Source organism: Labrus bergylta, chromosome 1, assembly GCF_963930695.1.
Source record: "Labrus bergylta chromosome 1, fLabBer1.1, whole genome shotgun sequence".
NCBI lineage: Eukaryota > Metazoa > Chordata > Actinopteri > Labriformes > Labridae > Labrus > Labrus bergylta.
This window is the reverse complement of record NC_089195.1, coordinates 16,375,407-16,399,730: the sequence shown is the minus strand read 5'-3', so window position 1 is coordinate 16,399,730 and position 24,324 is coordinate 16,375,407. Positions and strand designations below refer to the sequence as shown.

The 24,324-nt window shown below is 41.0% G+C and overlaps 3 protein-coding genes across 3 annotated transcripts; 2 read left to right on the top strand and 1 right to left on the bottom strand.

Annotated features, from left to right (window-relative positions):
• Positions 1–162: 162 nt before the first annotated feature.
• Positions 163–7,267, bottom strand: LOC110000683 (CD209 antigen-like protein E). Its single transcript, XM_020656019.3, has 6 exons — positions 6,504–7,267; positions 6,312–6,413; positions 4,828–4,986; positions 3,059–3,201; positions 1,295–1,398; positions 163–851 (listed from the first exon to the last, which is right to left on the bottom strand). The coding sequence occupies exons 1-6, from the start codon at positions 6,562–6,564 to the stop codon at positions 701–703; spliced, it is 720 nt and encodes a 239-aa protein (XP_020511675.1). The 5' UTR covers positions 6,565–7,267; the 3' UTR covers positions 163–700.
• Positions 7,268–10,129: 2,862 nt separating this feature from the next.
• On the top strand, positions 10,130–17,407 carry LOC114921832 (CD209 antigen-like protein E). The gene is made up of 6 exons (XM_065955093.1): positions 10,130–10,446; positions 10,610–10,711; positions 11,589–11,738; positions 12,518–12,660; positions 14,029–14,132; positions 16,598–17,407. The coding sequence occupies exons 1-6, from the start codon at positions 10,398–10,400 to the stop codon at positions 16,743–16,745; spliced, it is 696 nt and encodes a 231-aa protein (XP_065811165.1). The 5' UTR covers positions 10,130–10,397; the 3' UTR covers positions 16,746–17,407.
• A 1,359-nt stretch (positions 17,408–18,766) lies between these two features.
• On the top strand, positions 18,767–20,874 carry si:dkey-9i23.8 (opsin-1, short-wave-sensitive 1). Its single transcript, XM_065960919.1, has 7 exons — positions 18,767–18,931; positions 19,053–19,116; positions 19,266–19,421; positions 19,635–19,773; positions 20,074–20,238; positions 20,359–20,443; positions 20,665–20,874. The coding sequence occupies exons 1-7, from the start codon at positions 18,767–18,769 to the stop codon at positions 20,872–20,874; spliced, it is 984 nt and encodes a 327-aa protein (XP_065816991.1).
• The last annotated feature ends 3,450 nt before the right edge of the window (positions 20,875–24,324 follow it).

Here is a 24,324-nt window from a genome sequence, read left to right as displayed (position 1 = left end):
TTGAATGTTCTCATTAAAATAGGTCAAGCACATATATAGTTACTCGTCTCCAACTCTGTACATGTTACACTCTCTCCCTTTGTCTCTCTAAACACATACACAACATGAAAGCCCTGTGTCTTGTTTTGTATGACGTTACGAAAATAATCTGTTACGACGACGTGCTTTAACTGAATCTTTATTTGCAGTCGTGTACATTCAGGTGAAGTCTTACTAGGAAGGCGAACTTCTGACACATACTGAACAGAACAGGCTCTGTCTGCATACACTGCGGACCAATCACAATCAGGCTCAGTCAGCAACCAATAGGCACACATGTTACTGACTTACAACACAACAGTGTTGCTAAGCAACCACAATGATATTATGTGAGAATATTACACCTTACTAATGGCCTCTTGCAAAAACATACAGTGCAAAAACAGAAAAAGAAAAGGAGCATAGTCGACAGTAAACACAGTTTCAGGTGCACTAAAAAGACTAAAAAGAGACAGAAACGTCAGCACACTAAATGTCACTTAAGTTTCCTTTATCTGGGAAAGAGCAGCAAAACAACAACGGACGCCTTTCAGCACTAGGCCGTAATCAGCGTTGAGCGCAACTCTGATGGAGGCCTAGTGCTCTTGCACAGATAAAGGTAGTTTAAAGGACATTTAGTGTGCTCTTAATAACATACAGTGTAAATCATTCCATTGTTTTGCTATTTTTCACAGATCCACAGTTTGGATACGTCACATCTGAGATCATTCCAGTTTGCCTCTTTTTTCTTGCCCGCTCCAAAATGGACACAGTCCTCCTCGCCCCAATTTGGATCTCCTCCACCGTTATCAGGCTGACCTGTCCACCAGTACCTATAAGAGGGGTGAAGATAATTTTCACCGGATTTCTCGCTTTCACAAAACAATCATGATGTTCATTGAGAATATATTATTGGCTCTATGGACTGAATTTAACCCAAACATGTTTGCTCTCCATGCAAGCAGTATTAGAAATTTGCAGTTTTTCTCATTTACTGTGGCTCAATTCTCAAATGAAACAACTTTTTTTGGCTGGCATGGCAACAAAAACAGTGAAAAACATGAAAAAAGGTTGAATCATTTCGTCCAGTGCGGCTCACACGATGACAAAACAACTTTTAATGTTGGTTGCATTGACCACAACGACTTCGTTTTGAACCAAGTATGAACTGTGTTTGGTGAATTTGGATGTTTTTTTTAAATATGAAAGTTGTAACAATTGTATTTAACAGTTTGGAGACTGTTTGAAAAAATTGACACATCACTGTGTTCCTTACCCCCGAGTCAGGGGAGTGTCATCCGTCCATTTCCAGGTGCCTTCATTGTCCCGGTCACTCAGACCAATCCAAGTGTCTGTTTTGATGTTGTTAGTTAGAAATTCCTGTTGGAGGAAGAGAGCCTGTATTTTTATTTCGATTTTAGCTTTATAATTAAAAAACGTCTGCTCAAACAGGCCGTTTTGGGACTTATCCCTTCATTACATCACAAAGGGCAGTAACCCCTCCTCCAGGTGGGTGACACTCCCACGACTAGGTGTTTGTACTGCCCTCTAGGCGAACACCCGAGGCCACCCAAGAGAGGGTGTGGGTCAGACCCAACTCATTTACATTTAAAGGTACAGACACAGAAACAGTCTGTTCTGAGCAGGGCTGAAATAGAGGGGTTTATAGGCATGATCAAATACAGGATCAGAGTGGATTTATAACAAGAAACTTCACACACATGTTTTGGGGAACTCTGAGACTTATTTCAACTGGTTGAAAAGGAGAATATGTGACTTTAAAAATAAAAGCATTGGCAGAAAGAAAGAAAACCCATGTAAAGTCAGTGTAAAGAAATGTGGTGGATTTGTTAAAGGTTCTATATGTAACTTTTTACATGTATAAATTGTTTTTTATCGCCCATTAATAAGCGAACGGTTAACTGATGTGAAAAAGTAGATGTTCACTGTCTATCTGTGTTACCTGTATAAAAAGTTTCCCCAGGTTGTTTTTCGAAAGCTCCAGGAAGTGACATTTTATGCACTTGCTCAATGTTCTCCTCACTCCGCTCCGCTTACAGAGATCAACAGTACAAACTCATCACACACTCCCGCTACAGCCAGAGGCCGCTTTCCACACACTTCTATCCGCCCTACGAGCTCTCAAAGGCGGACAATCTCATCACACACTCCCGCTCTCAGCCAGTGCCTGCAGAGACTGTCGTTTGTGGGATGGAGAATGAATACAGACACCTTCACAGACTTTCGCATGTGTATGAACACTTACCTCCTCTGTAAACATTATTTCTGTAAATATCAAGTGTTTCGGGGCCGACGATGATGCTCGTTTGTGTACGTACGAGCACGTATGACGAGCACGCGAGGGAGATCGAGCAACATGTTGTGCAGTTCACCTAACGGCCATGCGGTATCACTACAAAGGCAGTATTTTTAAAAGTTACATATAGCCCCTTTAAGTAGCATAAAATTGAAAATCATTAGTGACCTTAAAGTATCCTGGCATGTGGAACATTGGACATAATCATTACTCTGGTGGGCCTCTTGAGGTAGCAATGGAGTTCACTCATCCAGTCTACATACATTTTTGTGGACCTATAAACTCCATGTCTATATGTCTAACTAAAGAATATATAGCGGCTAAGCCTAAAACTTAAAGCCACTGAGGGGCTACATAGACGGGCTAATCTAACCTATTAATGGATGCGTTTGCCGGCTTCACTCCTGAGCGTAAGAATTCGAAATAAGACAGTCCAATATCTTCTTCGTTTAGGAATATTTATTTCTCATTCCATCATTGTCTTGATTAATGCCACATGTGAGCTATTTAAACAATAATCCAGACATGTCCGTTTACATTCACTCCTGTTACCTCAGTGTGGCTAAAGCAGTCAAAAAAGTGTAATTGCTCCCTGTCTAGCAACACCTGACACCCCAGTCATAGTTCCTACCTATATAGAGTTTCACCTTAACCTAAAGGTGACACCTGCTGGAACAATTTGTGTTTGCACTTCCGAAACATGGCTCCTATAGAACACATTACCTGCTCTTCAAAACTGTCTACAACCACCAGATCTGCGTCATTGTCTCTGCAGTCTTGTCTGCTTCCTTCCCAAGTCTTAGTGTGAGTTGAGAAGAGATAACAGGAACAACGGAACATCTTCCATCCAGTAGGACAAGTTTTCTCTGTAAAAAAATAGGACAAAGTAAAAACATTAGAGAACCAGCAAGACAATGAAACATGTCCATACACACTTTCAAATGAATGTTCATTCAACTGATTTATTCTCAAAAGGATTTACAAAAACAATAGAAACAACTTTCTTAAACACTCACAATTGTAAAAAAAAGTCGCTACAAACTCAAAATCCTAATCTCTGCAGATGAGGGGAAGAAGTCCAATCTTTAGAGTTTGCAGCAGCGCGTTTGGGGCATCAATAGAAAATGCTGTTTTGCCCAGTTCAGTGAAACTTGAGGGACTTTAAGAACGAGCCAATCAGTAGAATGTATCATGTAGGTGCCAACTCCAACAGGTCCGTTATGTAAGGAAGACGTTTTTTTCCGATGAGGGCTTTGAAATATGTTTCTTGGACCCCTCTTCAAGAAACGGCCAAACAACCTTCTCATACAGGACACAATGATGAGCATCGAATCTATCTATAAATCTGAGAGCAGAGTGATAGACAGCGTCCAGAGGCTTTAGAGTTGAAGCTGCAGCATGTTTATAGATCACATTGCCGTAATCCAGACCTGACAAGTATACAACCTCAGCAGTTATTTTTCTAGCGGATTAAGTAAAACTTGATTTATTTCTGTACAGCTGTACAACTTTCTGCAGCGACTTGTGAAATGTCAAAAGACGTGTCCAAGACTAGCTCCCAGTTTAGCCTGAGAGATCAGATCTCCACGTGTCCTGGATGGGTTTTCACCTGTACTCAAGGCTTTCCATTTGTTATAAGCTCACTCAGAAGGCATGTTAACATACATTTTTAAACAGGACCTTCAACTTTTTCCCTTACATGGGGTCAAATTCATGATGAGCAAATCTAACGAGGAATTAGAATTGCATTAGATGTTTTTTTGCAGATCAAAATGTTTAAGGAAGTGAAACTCTTTCAAATGCTGATTGTGTTACTCAGAGTCATTGGCCATGTGACGCATGATAGTTGGCCATGAACTAGAGACACTAAACTCGTTCAAATGTAGATTCTGTCACTTTGAGACAGTGGTCACCGTCTTAAACAATGGTTCTGAACTTGTCGGGCAAGGAGCCATTTTAAGTGGGTCTCAAGTGTGCGCCAGGAAAAAATAGTAGTGTCAAAAAGTTTATGAGGCGCTTTTTAAACATTTGTTTTCTTCTGTTTCTTTGTTCTGTCACGCATATATTGATGTATGGACCAATAACTGTGCACTTAAGTCCCTTGTGTGCTGGGAGAATACTTACTCATACCTACGCAGGAGCTCAAAAGGTTCCTCTAAACAGGGTTAACTAAATTAGTTCCTAGTTCCTGCGGTGCAGAATCAATATAAAAGGCTTCCAACAGTTCCTAGAACCATGACAATGCTCCCGAGGTCCACAAACGCCTATACATTTCGACACAAACTGCATGAAACAAATACTTTTTAAAGACTTACAAGTGGAAAAGGTCGCACGCACGCACACGCACGCACACGCACCACGCACCACACACCACACACCACACACCACACACACAAACTGTAAATATATTTGGCAGAAGTGAGAAGATAACAGCGTCTATCTACAGTATAACAGATAGCTGTAAGCAGTAACCACACAGGAAGAGCACTCACTCTGTTTTGACAAAGTCTGAAGTCTTTCCAGCTCTTTAGTCTTTTCAGTGAGGTTGGCATTCAGCAGGTCTCTCTGTTCAGTCAGGGAGGACAGCTGGTTCTCTCTGTCCTGCAGACGCTCGGTAAAATTGGCTTTGGTGGCGGAGAATTCTGATGAATCTTAAAAAAACAAAACTACTTTATTAAACAAACACTTTTTTTTTTAAAGCAGACAATGGATGACTCTTAAAGTGCCCAGGTGTGAAAAAAGGTTCAATGAAAGTCCAACAGGAAACACATGAGAGAAGTGACACAGAAGGGAACAAATGCAGAGACCAAATAGACCAGTGGTTATCAAAACCAGGTGTGACAGACAGGACAGGTGAAACTGAGGAGGGCAATCCCATTGCAGAGAAAACACACAAGGGGTTCTTCTCATGTCTCTCACATTGCATCCACGTGTCCCTTCACTTCCATCCATGAATTGCGTCTTAGTCCATCAGAGATAAACAGAGAGACGTGAAAAAACGAAGCAGAGGAGAGAGGAAACAAGGAAATATGTTTTAAGAGACATTAGAAGGACCCAAGGACAGGAGGTAAAACTAGACCTGAAACACTGGGGAAATAACTACAAAATAAAACAGGAAACACTCAAGACCAACAGAGACCTTGAGATATAACGATAAAAACAAACACAAGAGTAGAAGATAAAAAGTTAAACTAAGGGGCCAGTTAACAAAAATACAGAACTAAACCAGAAACTCATGACAACAATAAGGGCATTTTAATGGTTTAAGGAGAGAGTATTTGGAGATTCATAATTTAGCTCCCCTTTGCAAAATTAGCTCAGACCAAGTTAAGCTTCTGTATGCTCCTGTCTTCATTTTGTAGTGATTTTATAACACTTTAAACACACTTTAAGTAGTGTTGTAGTCAAGGTCACACTAACCGAGACCAAGACATACCCGAGACCAGAGTGCTAAGGAACAAGTCATTTAGAGGTTGAGACTGAGTCAAGAATATCACAGAAAAATCATCGTCTTGTGTGCAGCCGACGTGTCACTCCAGTAACACTGGATAGCTTGCAACAGTAACCGGGGGATACAAATCAGATTATGAATGAGTTGAAGTTACATGTTGTTTTAAAAAGAGCCTTTTTCCTTCTAATCACAGAAATGACGTGGAAAAATCCTCTAAGAGGTGGTCTTGACCAGTCTTGACTTAAAATCCGCAGTCTGAGACAAGACTGAGTTAAAATGCATTCGATTCCCGAGACAAGAATGAGACCTTCAAAAAGTGGTCTTGAAACCAAGAGTGATTCTGAGAACTACAACACAAGCTTTAAGAGCAACAAGTTCAGGGAAATGTTTACAAAGGTTAAGACAGAAGTAGGAAAAGCCAGAAGTGGATAGAGATTAATTTGGTAAAGGGGGGAACTTTCAAAGCAGACTGCTCCTGAATATAACCAGCTCCACCTGATATTAAGATAAGTCAAACTGACTCACAGTGGACACCGAGGGCGATGATCCCAGCCAGCAGGATAAGACTCAGCAGTCCCAGAAGAAGAACAACCGCTCTGTAAAATCTCCTCCCTGAGCTCTCTGGACCTGAACACAGATAGAAGCATACGGGACAAATAATAATGGCATGTAATCAAATACGTTTATGCACAGCTCAGTCAGAACGAGCACTCTTACCTGTCCGAGGTTTTGTGTTGACAGGTTTTTCATATTCAATATTGGCGTAGATTTCCTCCATCACTCCCACTGATGCCTACAAGGTCTGCTCTGCAGCATGGACTGTGTTTGAATGCTGAAAAACTCCCTTTGGTTTCAAGTTCACATTTTCTCAATCTTGTGAGGAAGTAACACGTTTCAAAGGTGATCAAAATAGTGTGATAACAACCATTCACCAAAGGAACATTCTTACGCATGTCTGTGTACTTCAAGCTATGACATAGAAGACCTTTTTAAATTCACCAATATACAAGAGAGACTGGAATGATTAATACAAAGGCTGCAGAGTGTGAAAACCATAAAGCAGATGAGTTGGTGACCTTTCATGTCCTCTGCAAAGGAACCAATAAATGATTGGGATACTATCAGAAACCCTCAGAGAGCTTTAAGATATTTGGAAATAAGTCTTTGGTTTTAGAGGTATTAAGCCCTGTTCACACTTGACTTCTTTTTTCAACTGCCAGCGCCTTTTTTACATACAAGAAAAAGGAAGAAGGATGACGCCTTTTTAAAAAGCGCTGCGCCCGACGCCTTTTTCAGTTGAATTTTATTTCAACTTCTCAGAAAAGCGCTGGGTGACGTCAAGCGCCTTTCTGACAGCTGACCATCAGGACGAGTAGTAACCTACGTCCCTAGTTACCTGTGCCCAAAAACGGCAAACTTCCACCAGATATGTGTGCACTGTCCGCTCCGGTCTGTTACTGGTCCGTGCATCCTCATCCGTCAACACCCACCGGCTGCGTTCTCAGTCCGCACACACGGAGAGCACAGCCGGACAGCTGGAGTACGGAGAAAAAGGAATTTCCGCGGTAATGTTACAGATTCACTCGCCAAATTTGAGCCTTTAAACTATATGGGTTATCGATTTTACAAACTCATGTAAGGTTCCCTGCAATAGGCTACATCAGACACAGACTCATTTATGGGTCAGACAACCTCTCCTGAGGAAGAATTGATAATCATTCATCATACCAAATTGTTAGTGTGGGTGGATGTACATGAAGCCAAAGATGCAGGATTGAAAGGCGTGCTGCACAGCATGATCCTGAACATGTTTGACTTTTGACCAGACATGAAGCTTACACCAAGAATACATAGCCTAGTTTTGGTTCCCTTTTTGCTGTAATGTCAATGTCTTAATCTCTGTTTGGACAAAGGACCACATTAAATGATAATATGTGCCTACTTGAGTTTTTCTGACATGTTGCAGAGCATGTGTCATCATATTTACTCTCTATTTCAGGAGTCACATTGAATTTATTTACTATCTCATATTGTATTTCAGGTGAATTTTTCTTGCCACTGTAACTTTTGCTAAAATGTTGCTAAGTACCACGCTCATGATGGATTAACATTGGGTGTTTGTAATATAGCAATGAGTAAGGTCTTTTACCTGCTTTTGTAAAATGTCTCAAGATAACACTTACAAACGTACATACAAATAAAGATTGATTGATCTGTCTGAACTTGTGATTTTTTTTTAGCATTGTATAAGACTTTGCGCAAGATCTGATCATCAAGCTGTTCACTAAAGTCCTTTTCCCAGCTACAGTATGATTCATAGTTTTCATAGTCTTATTATTCATAAGCAGCTGCTCATACATATTAGTCATCACCTTCTTAGTAAGTTTTGTTGCTTATCAAGCATATCTATCTTTAACCCACTTTTATTACATGAGGTGGAGTTCAGATGATTCCTCATTTGTAGGTAACAATAAAAGTGTGTACAAGGAGAAGATGAAACTCTGGAATGATTTCAATGTTTCACCAAGATATATATATCATATATCATGAACTTTTAGACTTCCAACTGCCTGCCATTCTCTGAACCCTACATCAGTACAACATTCAAAGTCAGGATTTTTAGCAATAGTAGTATAATATTGACTTAAACTACCAGGGCCAAAGATACCCTTGGGTATAATTTGTGCTATTCCACTTCAATTCTGGGTATACCTTTCAAGGTGGGGGGACATTGCTGTTTGCTACTACACCAGCTATAGGCATAGAAGATATAGGCATCATCCAAGTAGCCACAGACTTAGGGCCGCTGGTTTAGGCCTGAAAGTTTTGAATAAAGCCCTGATTACAATGTTACTTTTTACACTACTGCTAACCTTTGGCTTTTCCTCGATCTTATCACGATCACTCTTCACTCACTCAACAACCCACCCACAACAACCAAGAAATACCTGACATAAGTTCCATCTAATAGAGGTAGAAATTTCAGAGCCTTCAAGTTAAGGTTTTAAAACACATCTCAATCCATTCTGATTCTTCAAAAAAAAAAGAGGAAGAGTAAAAAGTCAGCCTCTCAATAATTGTTGGTTCTCAAACTGATGAAACTCAAACTATAATAATTTGAGAAGAACATTTAATTTTAGTAATCGCAAAATCTAGACATAAAATAGAAAGATAATAATGTTAAATAAGTCTACATACGTTAGCAGCTCTACAGCCTGTTTAGTATCTGTTATGTATTTTTCTCACCAAATGGCACGCCAGATCTGTTCATCAAATGTTGTGCAATAAACACAACGTGGAAACAGAACCACAGAAACCACTGTGCTTATCTGAACATTAAGCTGGAATCAGTTAAAATGTTCTAAGTGGTGAACTTAGACAGTTTTAATCATATTTTGAAGGCTGAACTATGTTGCTTTCTTCTGCTAACACAAATCTGAGGTAATAATCATGACCTGAGGAGTCCCACAGGGTTCAGTCCTACGTCCTATATCGTTTAACCTTACATGCTCCCTGTGTAAGGAAATAAAGAAATCTTGGTGTTTTAAAAGATTGGATCAAAGAGAGCTCATACAGACCAGTGCAGGAAGAGTTCCAACTAAAATAAGCGAGTTGGGACTTTTTATGATTCGTTTTATTATTTTGTTTGCTCAGGAAATACATGTAAAGAGTGAAATTACGAAAGTAAACCACATACATTCTATGGCCTGAAAAGACACACGAATAACAAACAAATCAGCTTTGAGAGGCACATAATTACTTGAATTTTATTGTAAAGCTTGTTTGCAGATGTTTATTTTGTACTCTGCTGCTGCCTCTGTCACTGCCAGTGAAACAGGACCATAGTGGCCGGGAAAGTGTGGACACAGGAAGGGAGGGGGAGCTTTGAAGAGAGCATTTGTTTAGATCAGAAAATCTGCCCTGACCGTTGCATAGTTAGCCTTTAAATGTAATGCATTACAAGCAACTATGCCAAGCCATAAGTAGAAGTCATCAACCACAACTTTAAACCTCATGTGTAGCTGCTTTAATTTAAGTTATGTTAAATATTGATGCGAAACAAAGTGATGACAGAGTATGACTTCTGGTGTCTATTTCCCACAACCCCAAAAAAATGTTCAAAAGAAGTGAGCTTGAATGATTTGAACAGTACGAGAAATAAACAAGGCTTTTGATCTCCATGATCTGTTTACAAGTGTTACCTTCCAGACTTTAAGAGTGTAGCCAAGAAATGATCTGTGTAATAGTTATAGTAACAGTTATTGCTGATTTTATAAAGAGAGCCTGTTGTAAAAAACATTTCACATCTAAATCCAACATTTCACATTAAATGTATTTAAATATGTACTTCACAAATCACAGTGGTGTGTCAGAGGCTATTTAAGATGATTTTTACGATATAAATAAACTTTTGCAGAGTTATAAAAGACGGATAAGGAGTTATCTTAAAGCTTTATCAGTTTCAGTTTCCATCATATCTGAAAGTCGTGACTTCCTCAAAAGAAAAAAACCCCATCAAACGTGAAACCCAAATGAGTTTTCAGTGATCTAACACAGCCCACACTGCAGAGCAGATTTTCCTGTAAACAGTTGGAATCATCCCTGTGAGCAATGGAGGAATTAAATGTTGAATCTGAACGTCCTTGGACATCTCAGAGAGGTAAGAGTGATTGATCAGACCGAGTTGTGCACAAACTTTTACACGCTTTTTAAAGCGTCTTGAGATAACTTATTATGAATTGGTGCTACAAATAATGGTTGATTGAAACGTGTTAAATTATCTGTCACAGCTGTTGCTCCTTAATGCTCCTTTCTGTGTTCAGGTCCCAGGAGCTCACAGAGGAGATATCACGGAGCTGTTGATTGGTTTCTGCTGCCACTGAGTTTTCTCTTTCTGGCTGGTATCATCGGCCTCACCCTCCACTGTGAGTCAGTTGTTTAGAAATCATTGTAGATCAGGTAAAACATGTTATTTTCTGTGGCTGTTGGCTCAGAGAAATGAACCCAGTCTTCGCTTGCTTTTTTCTTTACCTTTGTCAACATTTTTCTCAAGTTTCTTCTCAACCTTAAAGAATGTTTGAAGTGTTTTGAAAAGCACAACAGAATAAATTTAGACAAGTCAGCATATGGGAGCGTCCTAGAATCAAATGTAGTTATTTTTGCGCTAATCTTAGCAAGGGAATAAAAATATATTTTAAATATTGTCTCTTTAAATCCTTTGAATGTCTTTATTGTTACAGCACCATGTCGGACCTGAAAATAAACTTTTATGCACTTCCATATCAAGCCTTTATCAAGATGTGAAAATAAATTATGTATATATATATATATTTATGACTAAATGTGTAATAATTGGGGAGTTTAGGAACTATAGGGCCCTGCTTGGGAATGTCAGAAAGCTGTCAGGTTTAAAGGGAGTTAGCAGATCATAGAGTGGGGCCAAGCCATTACAGGCTTGCAAAACAGCCAATAAAATCTCAATTCTTAAACTCACAGCCAGCCAGGGAAGCCAGCAGGTGTCATGTGGTCACTTCTCTCTGCCTGACAGTAGTGTCTTGAAGGAATTGCACTCTTTGGATGTTACGTTTGCTGATGCTGGTATAAAGAGCCTTAAAATAGTCAAGTCTAGAAGAGATAAATGCATGGATGACTTTTTCTAAGTCTGGTGGAGAAAGGAATACTTTTGTTTTGCTTAGTTTTCTGAGCCATGAGCTCATGACTCAAACAAAGAAACTTTAGTCAGTAATACTGCATGAGGTTTTGTTTATGGAAAGAAACATTAATTGCTTTAATTTATTTCAGGCCACGACTCAGCTCGTCATTCACTGACAGAAGCCAATCTTACCGAGCGTCTCCAGGACAGAGAGAACCAGCTGTCCTCCCTAACTGAACAGAGAGACCTGCTGACTGCCAACCTCACTGAAATGACTAAAGAGCTACAAAGACTTCAGAGTGTGTATTTTTATTTATTACAAATGATAATTAAGCAAAACGTTGATGTGAAATATGTAAATTAGCCTATTAAAAAGTATTTTAACATTAACTAAACATTTTGCCCCCCTTGTTGATGATGAATATGTCATCAAGTTGGGCACCTAATTCTTTTCCCAATTTCCGACTTGTTGTTCAGACTTTAGCAGGCGTTTCTGTGCATTTTCCAAATCGGAAACTCGTTTTTTAGTTGTGTCCGACACCATGTGAATGCAGCTACAGCCCCAACTAGTGACGCGTGGGTAAAACAACATTTGACAGGCTTTGGTGCGCTTGAATGAGTCCAGTCTGAAAGCAAACCGAACCAAATGAAATATTGCAACTTCACCCCAGAATTGTACCGACTCCAACAAACTTCATATGAGAAAGCAACCTAAGTGACAGAATCTACATTTAAAAGACTTTCACTTCCTTTCACATTTTGATCTGCATTTGAACTTTAAATTAACTTCTAGTATCACTAGAGGGACTATGGGACGATCTCATCATGGGAGTGAGACTCAAGATAAAAGTAAACTAAAAGACCATGTTAACAACTGTTATTAACACGTGTCCTGAGGGAACCGATCATAAAAGGACAGCCATAAGTACAGGTGTAAAACATATCCAGGATACATTCAGATATGATCACAGGCCAAATTAGGAGGTGGTATGGAAGTCATCTGTCCACATTAGTTTGACAGTGTGTGTATGCATGTGTTGTCTGCTCTTCAATGTTTGATGTTTGTCATGTGTTACAGAGAAAACCTGTTCTGAGGGATGGAAGTCGTTCTCTCGTTCCTGTTATCTCTTCTCAAAACAGACTAAGACTTGGGAAGAAAGCAAACAAGACTGTAGATACAGAAGAGCAGATCTGGTGATCGTGGACAGTCTTGAAGAACAGGTCATGTGTTCTTTATAGAGTTATTCTTGTCAGAATCAGGGGTGTACATAAGAGTGTGTTCAATGAATGAAAAACCCTGCTGAGACATATTTCTTATTTTTTTCTCTATAGATCAAATCAACTTAACTTGCCCTCATACCTGCTTAAATATTTAATTTACAGATCTGTTTAGCACGACTTTGCATAAAAGTAAATAAATGAATATCTTTAAAAAATGCTAAATAAACGTCTTGTTTCCTAACCAATAAAACACAAGGGCATCTTTTTTAAATGGTTAAATTAAATTACAAAAAAATGCAGTAATTACAACTTGCAACAGTAGAGTACTGCATCATAATGAATTTGATAAATTGTAATATACTTACTTCAAGCGACAACCTCCGGTCTTGAAAAATTAGGCCAAAATTAGACAAATCCTGCAGTTTGTCAAGTGTCATATTAACGTGGAACACATACAAAATGCAACCTGAAGATATAAGGGGCTAACAGCTAACAGGAGAGCTACCCTCAATGTAGTTTGCACTGTAACGGCTTGTTGAAATGACAGATGAAGTACAAGGAGATAAAAGGTCGTATTTGGCGGAGACGCATGCCATTGTTTGGTAAATTCTTGAGAGTCGACTTCCAAGTAAACAAAGTCTTTCTCTCGTTTATCTCAGCAACCTCTCAAGCTCACTCCAGAACACTGGAAGTCACAAACACATGACTGGCAAAAGAGCCGTTTTTAGCCTGTCGTTAGGTTGACTGAAAGTTATAGGCTGAGACAGCATTTTTAGCATGGCGGCGGCTGTCGATTAGCCCCTGGAACCCCCTGCAGGAACAGATGGCTAATGTCACTTAGGCTTCATACATTAATATCTACAGTCTATGACTTCCTCTGGTGGTTGGGTATGGACTGCTTGCTGGTTAATAGGTAGACCGCGCCCAACTAGCTGTGATTGACTGGCTTCACCTGAGTGGAAGGGCATATAAACCAGGCTTTCTTTCTCTCTCTCTGGACAGCCAACACGCACAACCTGCTGTCATGGTTGGGGTTTGTTTGAGAATAAAACTGTTGCTTAAAAGCAAGTTCAGTTTGTGAACCTCCCTTACTGTTATGGCCTAAACGAGCTGGTCATAACAAATGGGATGATTTCACATAAAGTACTTTAATAAAACTTTGATGCTTATACTTTAGTTTGAATACAAACAGCAACACTTTGTATCACTACCAAAATTAGAGTTCAGGGAATTTCTTCTTCTACTGACCCCTCTGCACTTCTTTGTTATGATTGTTGTTCTACATGTTGTGAGATTTATCTTCCAATGCAAATATTATACAATAAAAAATAAATAAATAAATAAATACAGGCTTTCTAACTTCAACAGGAATTCCTGACTGTCAACCTCAAGAGAGACACTTGGATTGGTTTGAGTGACAGAGACAACGAGGGCATCTGGAAATGGATCGACGGCACTCCGCTGACTCAAGCGTAAGGCACACAGTAAATGTTTACCCCTCAGGTTTGATTCAGGCAGCAACACCACTATTCTTATCTATCATCAGATATTTTTTATAACTAAATAATTAATTCCTAAATCAAAGTTCTAACACATCTCACATGAAGAACAAAAATGTGTTAAATCAAGTCAGAGGAGCTATGGAGTCTATGGAGATAAAATTGTCTCAAAAAGATTTATACATATCGAAATGATATGTATAAATATGCATACATTTATAAATATACAAATACAAATATAAAAATGTGACATACAAATAAATAAACTAATTTGTATAAATAAACGTGCATTTGTAAATATATTTTTGAGATTTGAAAATAAATATGCTTGACTTTGTGTGTGAATTCTGCATTTGTGGATCGCTTTTGGGCTTTTCTCTAGATGACGTAATTTTGAGACATTCTTACCGCACACTGCGATCCACAAATAAATACCCCCTAATTCGAATGCGAGTCCAACCTCCCCTGAACAACCAGTAGATGGCAGTGTAGTGCAGCCACCGCTGGTTATGGTTATGATTAGGTATTTGGCAGACGCTTTTATCCAGTTTATTGTCTATGACTGCTGCAGGATCAACAACGTGGAAGCGAACAGTGGACTAACTGGATGGCTAAGTAATAACTAGTGATAACTGTTTCTTGTGGGTTGTAGTGCCATTTTTTAATCTACTAGACAGTATACATGAGTCCACTTAGTCAGTGTAGAGACAGATGTTACTGATGTTGACATGACGTTTGCGAACGTTAGCCAGCTAGTGTGACGCCCACAAAATGTGTCGGCACATTTTATGTAATGTGTCTATGTTTTTATTTTGGAATTCTATTACCAGGAAAGATCAACACTAATATGTGCTATAATAGCCAGATAACAGTACACTTCAGTGTCGCCAGCAGGAGGCAGTGTGGCGCTGGGCTTCTCCCATGCATGAACTCTCTTTGTTATGGGACTCTCGATTCGTCCTCATTCTACCCAGTGTTGCCAACTTGGGGACTTTCTCGCTAAATCTGGCGACTTTCCAAATCCTTTTGGCGACTTTTTTTGTCAACAGCTACTAGCGACAAATCTAGCAACTTTTTCTGGTGTTATTGGAGACTTTTTTGGTGTAAGAAACTGACGTTAAAGCACGTATTGCTCTGCAGTTACTGTTCTCAACCATAGACTGTAAATATTACAGTCCCCTGAGGGGGGATTCAATGAGAGGAGCCCCGGTACACTAGGAGACAAGCCCGGCACCATGTACGGTCCTCCCCGGAGTCAAACGGGACGTTTGTTGTTTTATTATAGTTTAAAAACGGTGGGGACCATCGGCTACATGGTGCCGGGCTTCTCCTGGCGTACCGGGGCTGCTCTCATTGAATCCCCGCTCAGGTCGCTCACAGATGCGGGAGGGAGACGGGGAGGTGAATTTAGAAGGGTCGAGTTTTATCGAAACCGAGTTTTATCTTGAAAACAAGATATGGAATCGGTCAACAGTTTGTATTGTGATTATTTGTGATGTTGTGAATTTTGTATTAATGATCCAATATTAGAATACAGAAAACAAAGCACAAAGTGTGAGAAAAATAAGCATTTATTTTGAATATTGTTTAATAAAGATTCTACCGAGTGAATCTGAACTAAAAAGAAGCACAGTTGCATGTCTCATTATTTTCTTGTGTTTGTACAGAAATTCTCATCTGCTTATGGGATTTCATTTTGAGACCTGTAACACTAGCAACTAGTTCTAAGTCCCCTGTCCCTAGCAAACAAAACAGATCAAGCCATCTAGCAGCTATAGTGTGTCTGGATTAAGCCACAGTCAATTCGAGGTAAAGAAATAAACAAGAATGCTAGGGACAGGGGACTTAGAACTACCTGCTAGCTGACTAACGTTCGCAGATGTCATATCAACATCGGTAGTAACTAGTTATTACTTACCCATCCAGTTAGTCCACTGTTCGCTTCCATGTTAGACGGTAAATTTGGATAAAAGCGTCTGCCAAATACCTAACCATAACCATAACCAGCGGTGGCTGCACTAGACTGCCATCTACTGGTTGTTCAGGGGAGGGTGTGTTCGCATTCGAATTGGGGGTATTTATTTGTGGATCGCAGTGTGCGGTAAGAATGTCTCAAAATGACGTCATCGAGAGAAAAGCCCAAAAGCGATCCACAAATGCAGAATTCACACACAAAGTCAAGCATATTTATTTTCAAATCTCAAAAATATATTTACAAATGCACGTTTATTTATACAAATTAGTTTTTATATTTGTATTTGTATATTTATAAATGTATGCATATTTATACATATCATTTCGATATGTATAAATCTTTTTGAGACAATTCTATCTCCATAAAAGTCACATCAACATCACTGGAAATAAACGAAGAGCTGTTTTATTTTATTTATTGTTTTTCAAAGTGATACATTTCCTACCATGTTGGCTTCTGATAGGTACTGGAAGATAGGTGAGCCTAATAATGCCGGGAATCATGGCATTGGCGAAAACTGTGTTCATCTCATCCCTGACACCGAAACAGAGGAAAACTGGAATGATCTGAAATGTGATGCATCCAAACAGTGGATTTGTGAAGAAAAATAGCAGCAGTTATTGAGTGTTGAAATGACTCATTTTCAAAAAGTGTACACTGTCTGTTATTCATATGAATCGGCTTAATGTGCGTCGTTGTAATTCTTAAGGATAGAGTGATAACACTTTGTAATAGCAATCATTGATAAACAGTAAAATGGGTAATTTAGTGGTTACTATTTTACTGTAAACAAACCATGACATGGTAATTATTAGTTATGCTAATATGTATATTAATTTGTCTTTTTTATTGTTTAATAACATTTCATATAATATCATGGGATTAGCATTAAGTCACATCTTCCAGTTCGATGTTTCCCTATTATGAATAATGTATTATGTAATGAAGTGTGCCCAAAATTTCCCACTTCTTTTGTGGTCTTTGCTTCATCATATAATTGGTTGTGGGCTTCCGTTTTACTGTTTGGTAGCCTACTTTTCTTTCCATGTTATTTCTCTTAGTGGCTTCCTTTGTACGTTTGTCAGCAGTTTTATTTCCTTTTATGCCAATCTGAGGCGGTGTCCATACAGATATTACTGTTGGTCCCATAATTTGTATTCTGCACATTGCTGCTGAATTTCTAAAAAAAATATCTGTTCTACTGTCTGAATTACTGACAAAAGTGAATATTATATCACTGTGTTTAAATAAAGATTCTCCATGTTGCTCTACAGTTTAAAGGCATTGATTACCTGATAGATATTAATTTATATAAAGAGATGTATTTTGTTTCCTGACTGTTGATGATCTCATCTCCTACATGCTGCTGATGCTGATACCACGCACGCACACGCACACGCACACGCACACGCACACACACACACACACACACACACACACACACACACACACACACACACACACACACACACACACACACACACACTCACACTTGTAGCTGAGGTAAATGGGCCGTGTGGATTTTAATTAAAGGTGGTTTTGATGACTCCATAATCTCACACACACACACACCGGGTTACCTCTTAGACCGAGGACTCTCTGTGACAGTAAGTGAACATTTTCATATTTTAAATACATATATATAAAATAAGTCAGCAGTATTTTTTTTTCTGATGAAATCCTGTCAGACTGAGGTTGATTCTGCGTTGGTCTGAACATCAGGGCTGCTTGTCAAAAGTTCAGGTCATAAGAAGTTAACCTAAATCTGAGGTACATTTGTCCCTCACAGAAGATGTAGCAGAGACAGAACTCTGACTCAACATCAGGTTGAATCTGTACACTGATAATTTAAAACCCCCTTTGTGTTGCTGTTCATTGCAACATCCATTCAGCCTTTTTTTTTTAAAGCTAACTGTATGTTTATAGGCTGTATTATACTGTATTATACATATCTGACACTTGAGTATATTTACAAAGTCGTTGATCTCTCCTGTTATTTCACAGTTATGTTTTAAGTTTCATGCTCTCTACTCTTCCAGCATCAATCACTTCCTTTTGTCTTCCTCATTTTAAAATATTTCGTGTCAATTCCATCAATTTCACATCATGAATATTGGTTTGAATATAAGACGACACTGATTATGAGATGACATAAACACATTGACTAAAACAAGGTGAGTGGTTGTTTTTTTAACACCTGTTAAATAAAATCATGTTTTCTATAGTTTTTCGATTCAATTGTCCTATTTCAGTAAACACAGAATGAGCGTAGCCTGTAGGCCTACCTTGCCGATGCTGTCTCATGAGTTCTCGTATCCCCTGATTGAGTGTGTTTTGGTGTAAAGTTTGTTTGTTTTCTGAAACCTGGTCCAGCGACCTGATTAACTCTGAAACCAGCTCACAGGGTAAACACCTGATCCAGGTTCTGATCAGTCTTTGATACACCCTGACTGTGGACTCACCTGTTGGCAGGTCACGCCCCTGAGACTGTGAATAACCAGGTGACTGATATGAAATCAAACCAGGATATCATACAGAGATACTGATCACCATGTAGAGACAACCACCTGATTACCTGCTCTTTACCCTTCAGGTTACTACTAGTTACCATGGTTACCATATGTATTAATTAATGCCCTGCTGTCCTGCCTTGTTAGTGAGTGGCGTGTTGAACGTGACGGTGCAGGTGGAGCGTCCATGGCCAGATGCGGAGAAGTGGCTGCTGGTGGCGGTGCTGGGCGTGGAGATGGTGATGGGAGTGCTGGGAAACAGTCTGGTTCTACTGGCCAAAGTAATGGTGAGTCAAGGGGGGGGGGGGGGGGGGGGGGGGCTACATGACTACATGAAGTTAACATGTTCATTCTAGAGAACATGATGATGTCAACACGTTCCCTTCTTCTTCTGTGTTTTTATTTCAGTGTCGAGGTCAGTTCTGCTGTCGGTACTGGCTTCCTCTCATCAGTCTCACTCTGTCGGACTTTGGTACGACTCGCGACAAGGACGACATTTTATTTGTATCATTCTGTTAAATAACTGGATTATAATCTGGATTATAACCATGTTGTTCCTAATTATAAATTACATTATAATCTGTATATGGTCTTTACAGTAACACATGTTGTTCACTCATATGTTTATCAATGACTCCTGTGATGATGAAGGCTGCTCCGTCCTCATCATCAGCGGATCCTTCCTCGCCATGCTGACAGGAGGTCAGAGGTCACCGTGGTGTGAGGTTGTCAGCCTTCTGAAGTTTGCTTTCATCTCCTCCTCTATCGGGAGCATAGGTACTCCTCTTCATCACCTCCTCCTCCTCATCACCTCTTCCCCTTCATCACTTCCTCCTTTTGATCACTTCTTCCTCGTTATCATCATCTCCTCCTCCTAATGGACTCCTTCTCCAAATCACCTCCTCCTCTTCATCACCTCATCGTCGTCATTTTAATTCTTTATTTAAGATGAATTAATTTGTTCACACTGGATTTGTTTTTTAATTTCAGCAATTTTATGTGTCCAGCGACTGATTGGCCCCGCCTCCACAGGAAGTGCTCTGTTTGCTGTCATGGTGACAGCTTGTTTGGCTTCCTGGGTGACAGGCGTGGTGTTCGGGAGCGTTCCTGTCGTTTACGCTTGGATCAAGTATGGGTCCATCTTCAGATCGTGCTCTGTCCTCGATTTGTTTTCTCTGTCTGTCGACATGTCTTAATTTCTTCGTCTTCATGACTGTTTCCCATATCTTTCCTAATACCTTTTTTGCTTTGATCTTGTGTCTCTAGCCTGGTCTCTTTACCCTGTGTCTTCATTTCATTGCCCTGTCTGTTTCCTCTGTATGTCTTCATTCTTGCATCCTCATGTCTTAATGTATTTGTCCTCATGTCTGTTTCCTCTGTCTGTCCTCATGTCTGTCACCTCATGTCCTTGTCCTCTCTCCTCCTGCAGGTACGACCCTGCAGAGATGCTGTGTGCTGTGTTTTGGGAGAACAGTTATTCAGACATGTTGGTCTACATTCTGTGTGCGTTCTCCGTCTGCATCTTTGTCCCCGTCTTCCTCATCTTTATTTGCTCCCTGCTTAGTGCCCTTGGCTGTGGCTTCACCCCCTACAGGTAAACATTACCTAAGAGACGTTATTGCAGGAGATAATTACCTGACAGGATCATACCTTCATATCTGAGCAATGATCCATCTGTGTAAGTGTCACTTCCTGTCTTTCTCCTGTGGCTCAGTGATGAAGAGTCAGATCTGTCTGAGGTCACTCCTCTGCTTGTGGCATCCTACATGTTCTGTTACACCCCCTTTGTGGTCTCTGAGGTAACAGGCCTGCTCCTCACAACATACATGACATGACACACACACACACACACACACACACTCACTCACTCACTCACTCACTCACTCACTCACTCACTCACTCACTCACTCACACTCTCACACACACACTCACACATTCACTCACTCACTCACTCACTCACTCACTCACTCACACACACACACTCACTATCTGTCTGTCTGTCTCTCGGTTGACCAATCAGCTGATCCTGCTGGGACGGATGGACCTGTTGCCAGCTCCTGATTGGTTGAGGACGCTGTCATCAGTGATGTCATACCTGGACTGTGGTCTGAATCCCCTGATCTACTGCTCCCATCAGGACTTCAGGGAGGCTGGGCTTGCCCTGCTCTGGACCAATAGGAAGCCTCCATCAGAGCCGGTGCTGACAGCCATCACCAAACACGAGCTGTGAACACTGTTCTCTGATTGATTGATTGATTGATTGATTGATTGATTGATTGATTGATTGATTGATTGATTGATTGATTGATATATGTATATAGATAGATAGATAGATAGATAGATAGATAGATAGATAGATAGATAGATAGATAGATAGGAAATGTATTAATCCTGTGGTACGGTTCCCTCAGGAAATTCAGATTAGCCGCAATAGGCATGTCTAAATAAAATATACCGGTACAGATTTATACTAAAATAGCAGCAGCAATAAAAAAAAATGGGAGCAGCAGTTGTGTTGTTTTGTATTTGTCCTTTGTGTGTATAAATAGATAATTAAAAATAAATAATGAATAATGCAAGCTGTTAGGATTGGGTTGTGATCAGTTCAGGCCTATTTCACCTCCCCTTCCTCTGTCCTTCCGCCCACCCTCCTCCCTCCAAGTGAAGAGTTACACAGTTTGATGGCACGAGGGACAAAGGAGTTCTTGAGTCTGTTTGTGCTGCATTTGGGGAGGAGCATTCTGTCACTGATCAAGCTTCTCTGGTTGCTGATGACAGTGTGCAGAGGGTGGCTGGTGTTATCCAGGATGGCCAGCAGTTTGTTCATAGATCTCTCCTCCCCTGCCACTGTCACCAGACAGTCCAGCTTCATACCGACCACAGAGCCGACCCGCCTGATCAGCTTGTCCAGTCTGGAGGAGTCCCTCTTTGATGTGCTGCCCCCCCAGCACACCACAGAGTAGAAAAGGACGTTGGCGAACACAGACTGGTAGAACATCCACAGGAGTTTCCTGCAAATGTTGAAAGAGCGCAGCCTCCTCAGAAAGTACATTTTGTTTTGACCCTTTCTGCACAGATGGTCTGTGTTGTATGCCCAGTCCAGTTTGTAATCCAGCCACACCCCGAGGTACTTGTAGGTGCCTATAAGCTCCACATCAGCCCCCTCAATGGCCAATGCTTGAGGGCGTGGCCTGGACTTCCCAAAGTCTATGACCAGTTCTTTGGTTTTTGAGGTGTTGAGCTGCAGGTGGTTTGTGTGGCTCCAAGTGACAAAGTCCCTCACCAGACTTCAGTACTCCTCCTCTTGGTCACCCCTGACACATCCCACAATGGCTGTGTCATCATCAAACTTCTGGATGTGACAAGATTCAGAGTTGTAACCAAAGTCTGAGGTGTACAAAGTGAATAGAAGAGGGGCCAGCACCCTGAGGGCGCCCCTGTGCTGCTGACCAAGATGTCAGACGTGATGTCCTTCATCCGTACATACTGTGGTCTGTCAGTGAGGTAGCTGGAGATCCAAGACACCAGATGGGGATCCACTTGCATGCTAGTCAGTTTGTCCTGTAGCATACGGGGCTGGATTGTGTTAAAGGCACTTGAGAAGTCCTGAAACAGAATACTGACTGTGCCCCTCGCCCAGATGCGAGTGGGCCCGGTGTAGAAAGTAGAGGATGGCATCCTCCACACCAACCTCTGTCCGGTAGGCAAACTGTAAGGGGTCCTGAGCATGCTGCATGTTATGATAATGCTTTAGGAGGATTCACTTCAGTGTCTTTAGCGGTAGGTGTGGTTGGTAGGAGGAGAAGCAGGGTCAGTACTGATGTCACACCTGAGGGGGATGTGGTGGCTATGTCTCTGTAACCTTCATTAGCAGCACCTGTGGAGGAGCCGGCAGGATTGGTTTTGAGTGGAAGAGATGCCACGAGGGACACGCCAGGACGCTAGACACCTGAGAGACTGAAATCTGAAGTAACGTTTGTTTTGTGTCAACACTTCACGGGTTCTTTTGCACATAAATCTAAACTGATATGAAAGAGCGGGCTGGCGGAGGAGATCGCACCCAAGTGACTCCGCACGTACGAGGATCTTGGCAGGTGAGTCACCTACACGCACCCCTCAAACAGACAGGACTGTTGCACACACATTCAGGTAAGGCAGGACACACCTTTACATTTACACAAAACGTAAGGAGAGGCATTAAGTTACGGGCTCACTGGCCTTAGTCAGGCTGAAGGATAGCTTTTAAGTGGGTTTGTGTAGCGGCGTATAGCCATAGAGTAAGCTGACGTTTGTTTATGTTTTTTGGTTTGTGTCGGAGTTTTGCAGTAGTGCAGCATTCCTGCGTGGTGCGTGTTTTGGCCGTGGTGCTTAGTACAGTTATCGACTCTCTGTGGTGACTTGTTTAACAGCGTCCGGTTGGTTATAGGTTTGTATTTGGCATTGTATGGGCTGGTAAGTAGCTTGAAGGTGTTAGGGCTGTTGTTGCTTATCCGAGTTCGGATGCAGGTATTTTGTGCAGGCCCTTACTTTGTTCTAATTTTTGGTAAATTTGAAACAAGTCCCTGTAGCTCCAGTGACCCCTGTGCCTGTGGTCGAAGAGCCCTTTTCTAAAGTGGTTATAGACTGTGTTGGCCCTTTGCCTAAGACTAGGAAAGGCAATGAGTTCCTTTTAACCATCATGGATGTCACTACCCGTTTCCCTGAGGCTGTCCCTTTAAGAAATATTAAAGCCAGAACCATCATAGAGGCCCTCTTAGGTTTCTTTTCCCGGTTTGGTTTGCCAAAGCAGGTGCAGATGATCAGGGAACGAATTTTATGTCTGGAGTCTTTCAGGATGTGATGTGTGAACTTGGTATTACACAAGCAGTTTCCTCAGCTTATCATCCGCAATCTCAAGGTGCTCTTGAACGGGCTTATGAGACCCTTAAAACGATGTTGAACACCTACGGCACTCAGTTTCCTGGCGATTGGGATGTTTCCCTTCCGTTTTTGCTTTTTGCCATGAGAGATTCAGTGAGTGAGTCCACTGGATTTACGCCGTTTGAGCTGGTGTTCGCCCATGAGGTTAGGGGTCCCCTGAAGTTGTTCAAGGAGCAGTTGCTTCAACCTAAACCTGATACCACTATGCTGCAGTATGTGTCCGAATTTAAAGATCGGTTGTGGTCGGCCTGTAGGGTTGCCAGGGAGAATTTGCATCAGACTCAGATGCGCATGAAGGGTCAGTTTGACCAAAAGGCTGTTGACTGGCATTTTGCCATTGGGGACCAGGTTCATGCGTTGGTGCCGCAGTGTGCATCTGGTCTAAGTGTGTCATTTTGTGGTCCCTATACTGTTTTGAAGAGGGTAGGAGACAAAAACTATGTTATCAGCACTCCTGAAGGCAGGAGAAATACAAGACTGTGCCATATAAACCTGTTAAAGCTGCATCTGGGTCCTTCACGTTGTCCCGCTGTGGCCTGTGCAGTTATGGGGCTGGTTGCTGAAGATGTCAGTGAGGAAGTGGAAACTGTTGGGTTCTGTCTGAGAAACTCTGAGGCTCTTAGGTCGCTTGATGACCAACTTGGGCATCTACCTGCAGAGTGTCAGAGTCAGATGACAGCTCTGTTGGCTGAGTTCTCCCCCCTGTTCCAGGATGTCCCAGGATGCACGTCTCTAGCGGTGCACGATGTGGATATGGGCA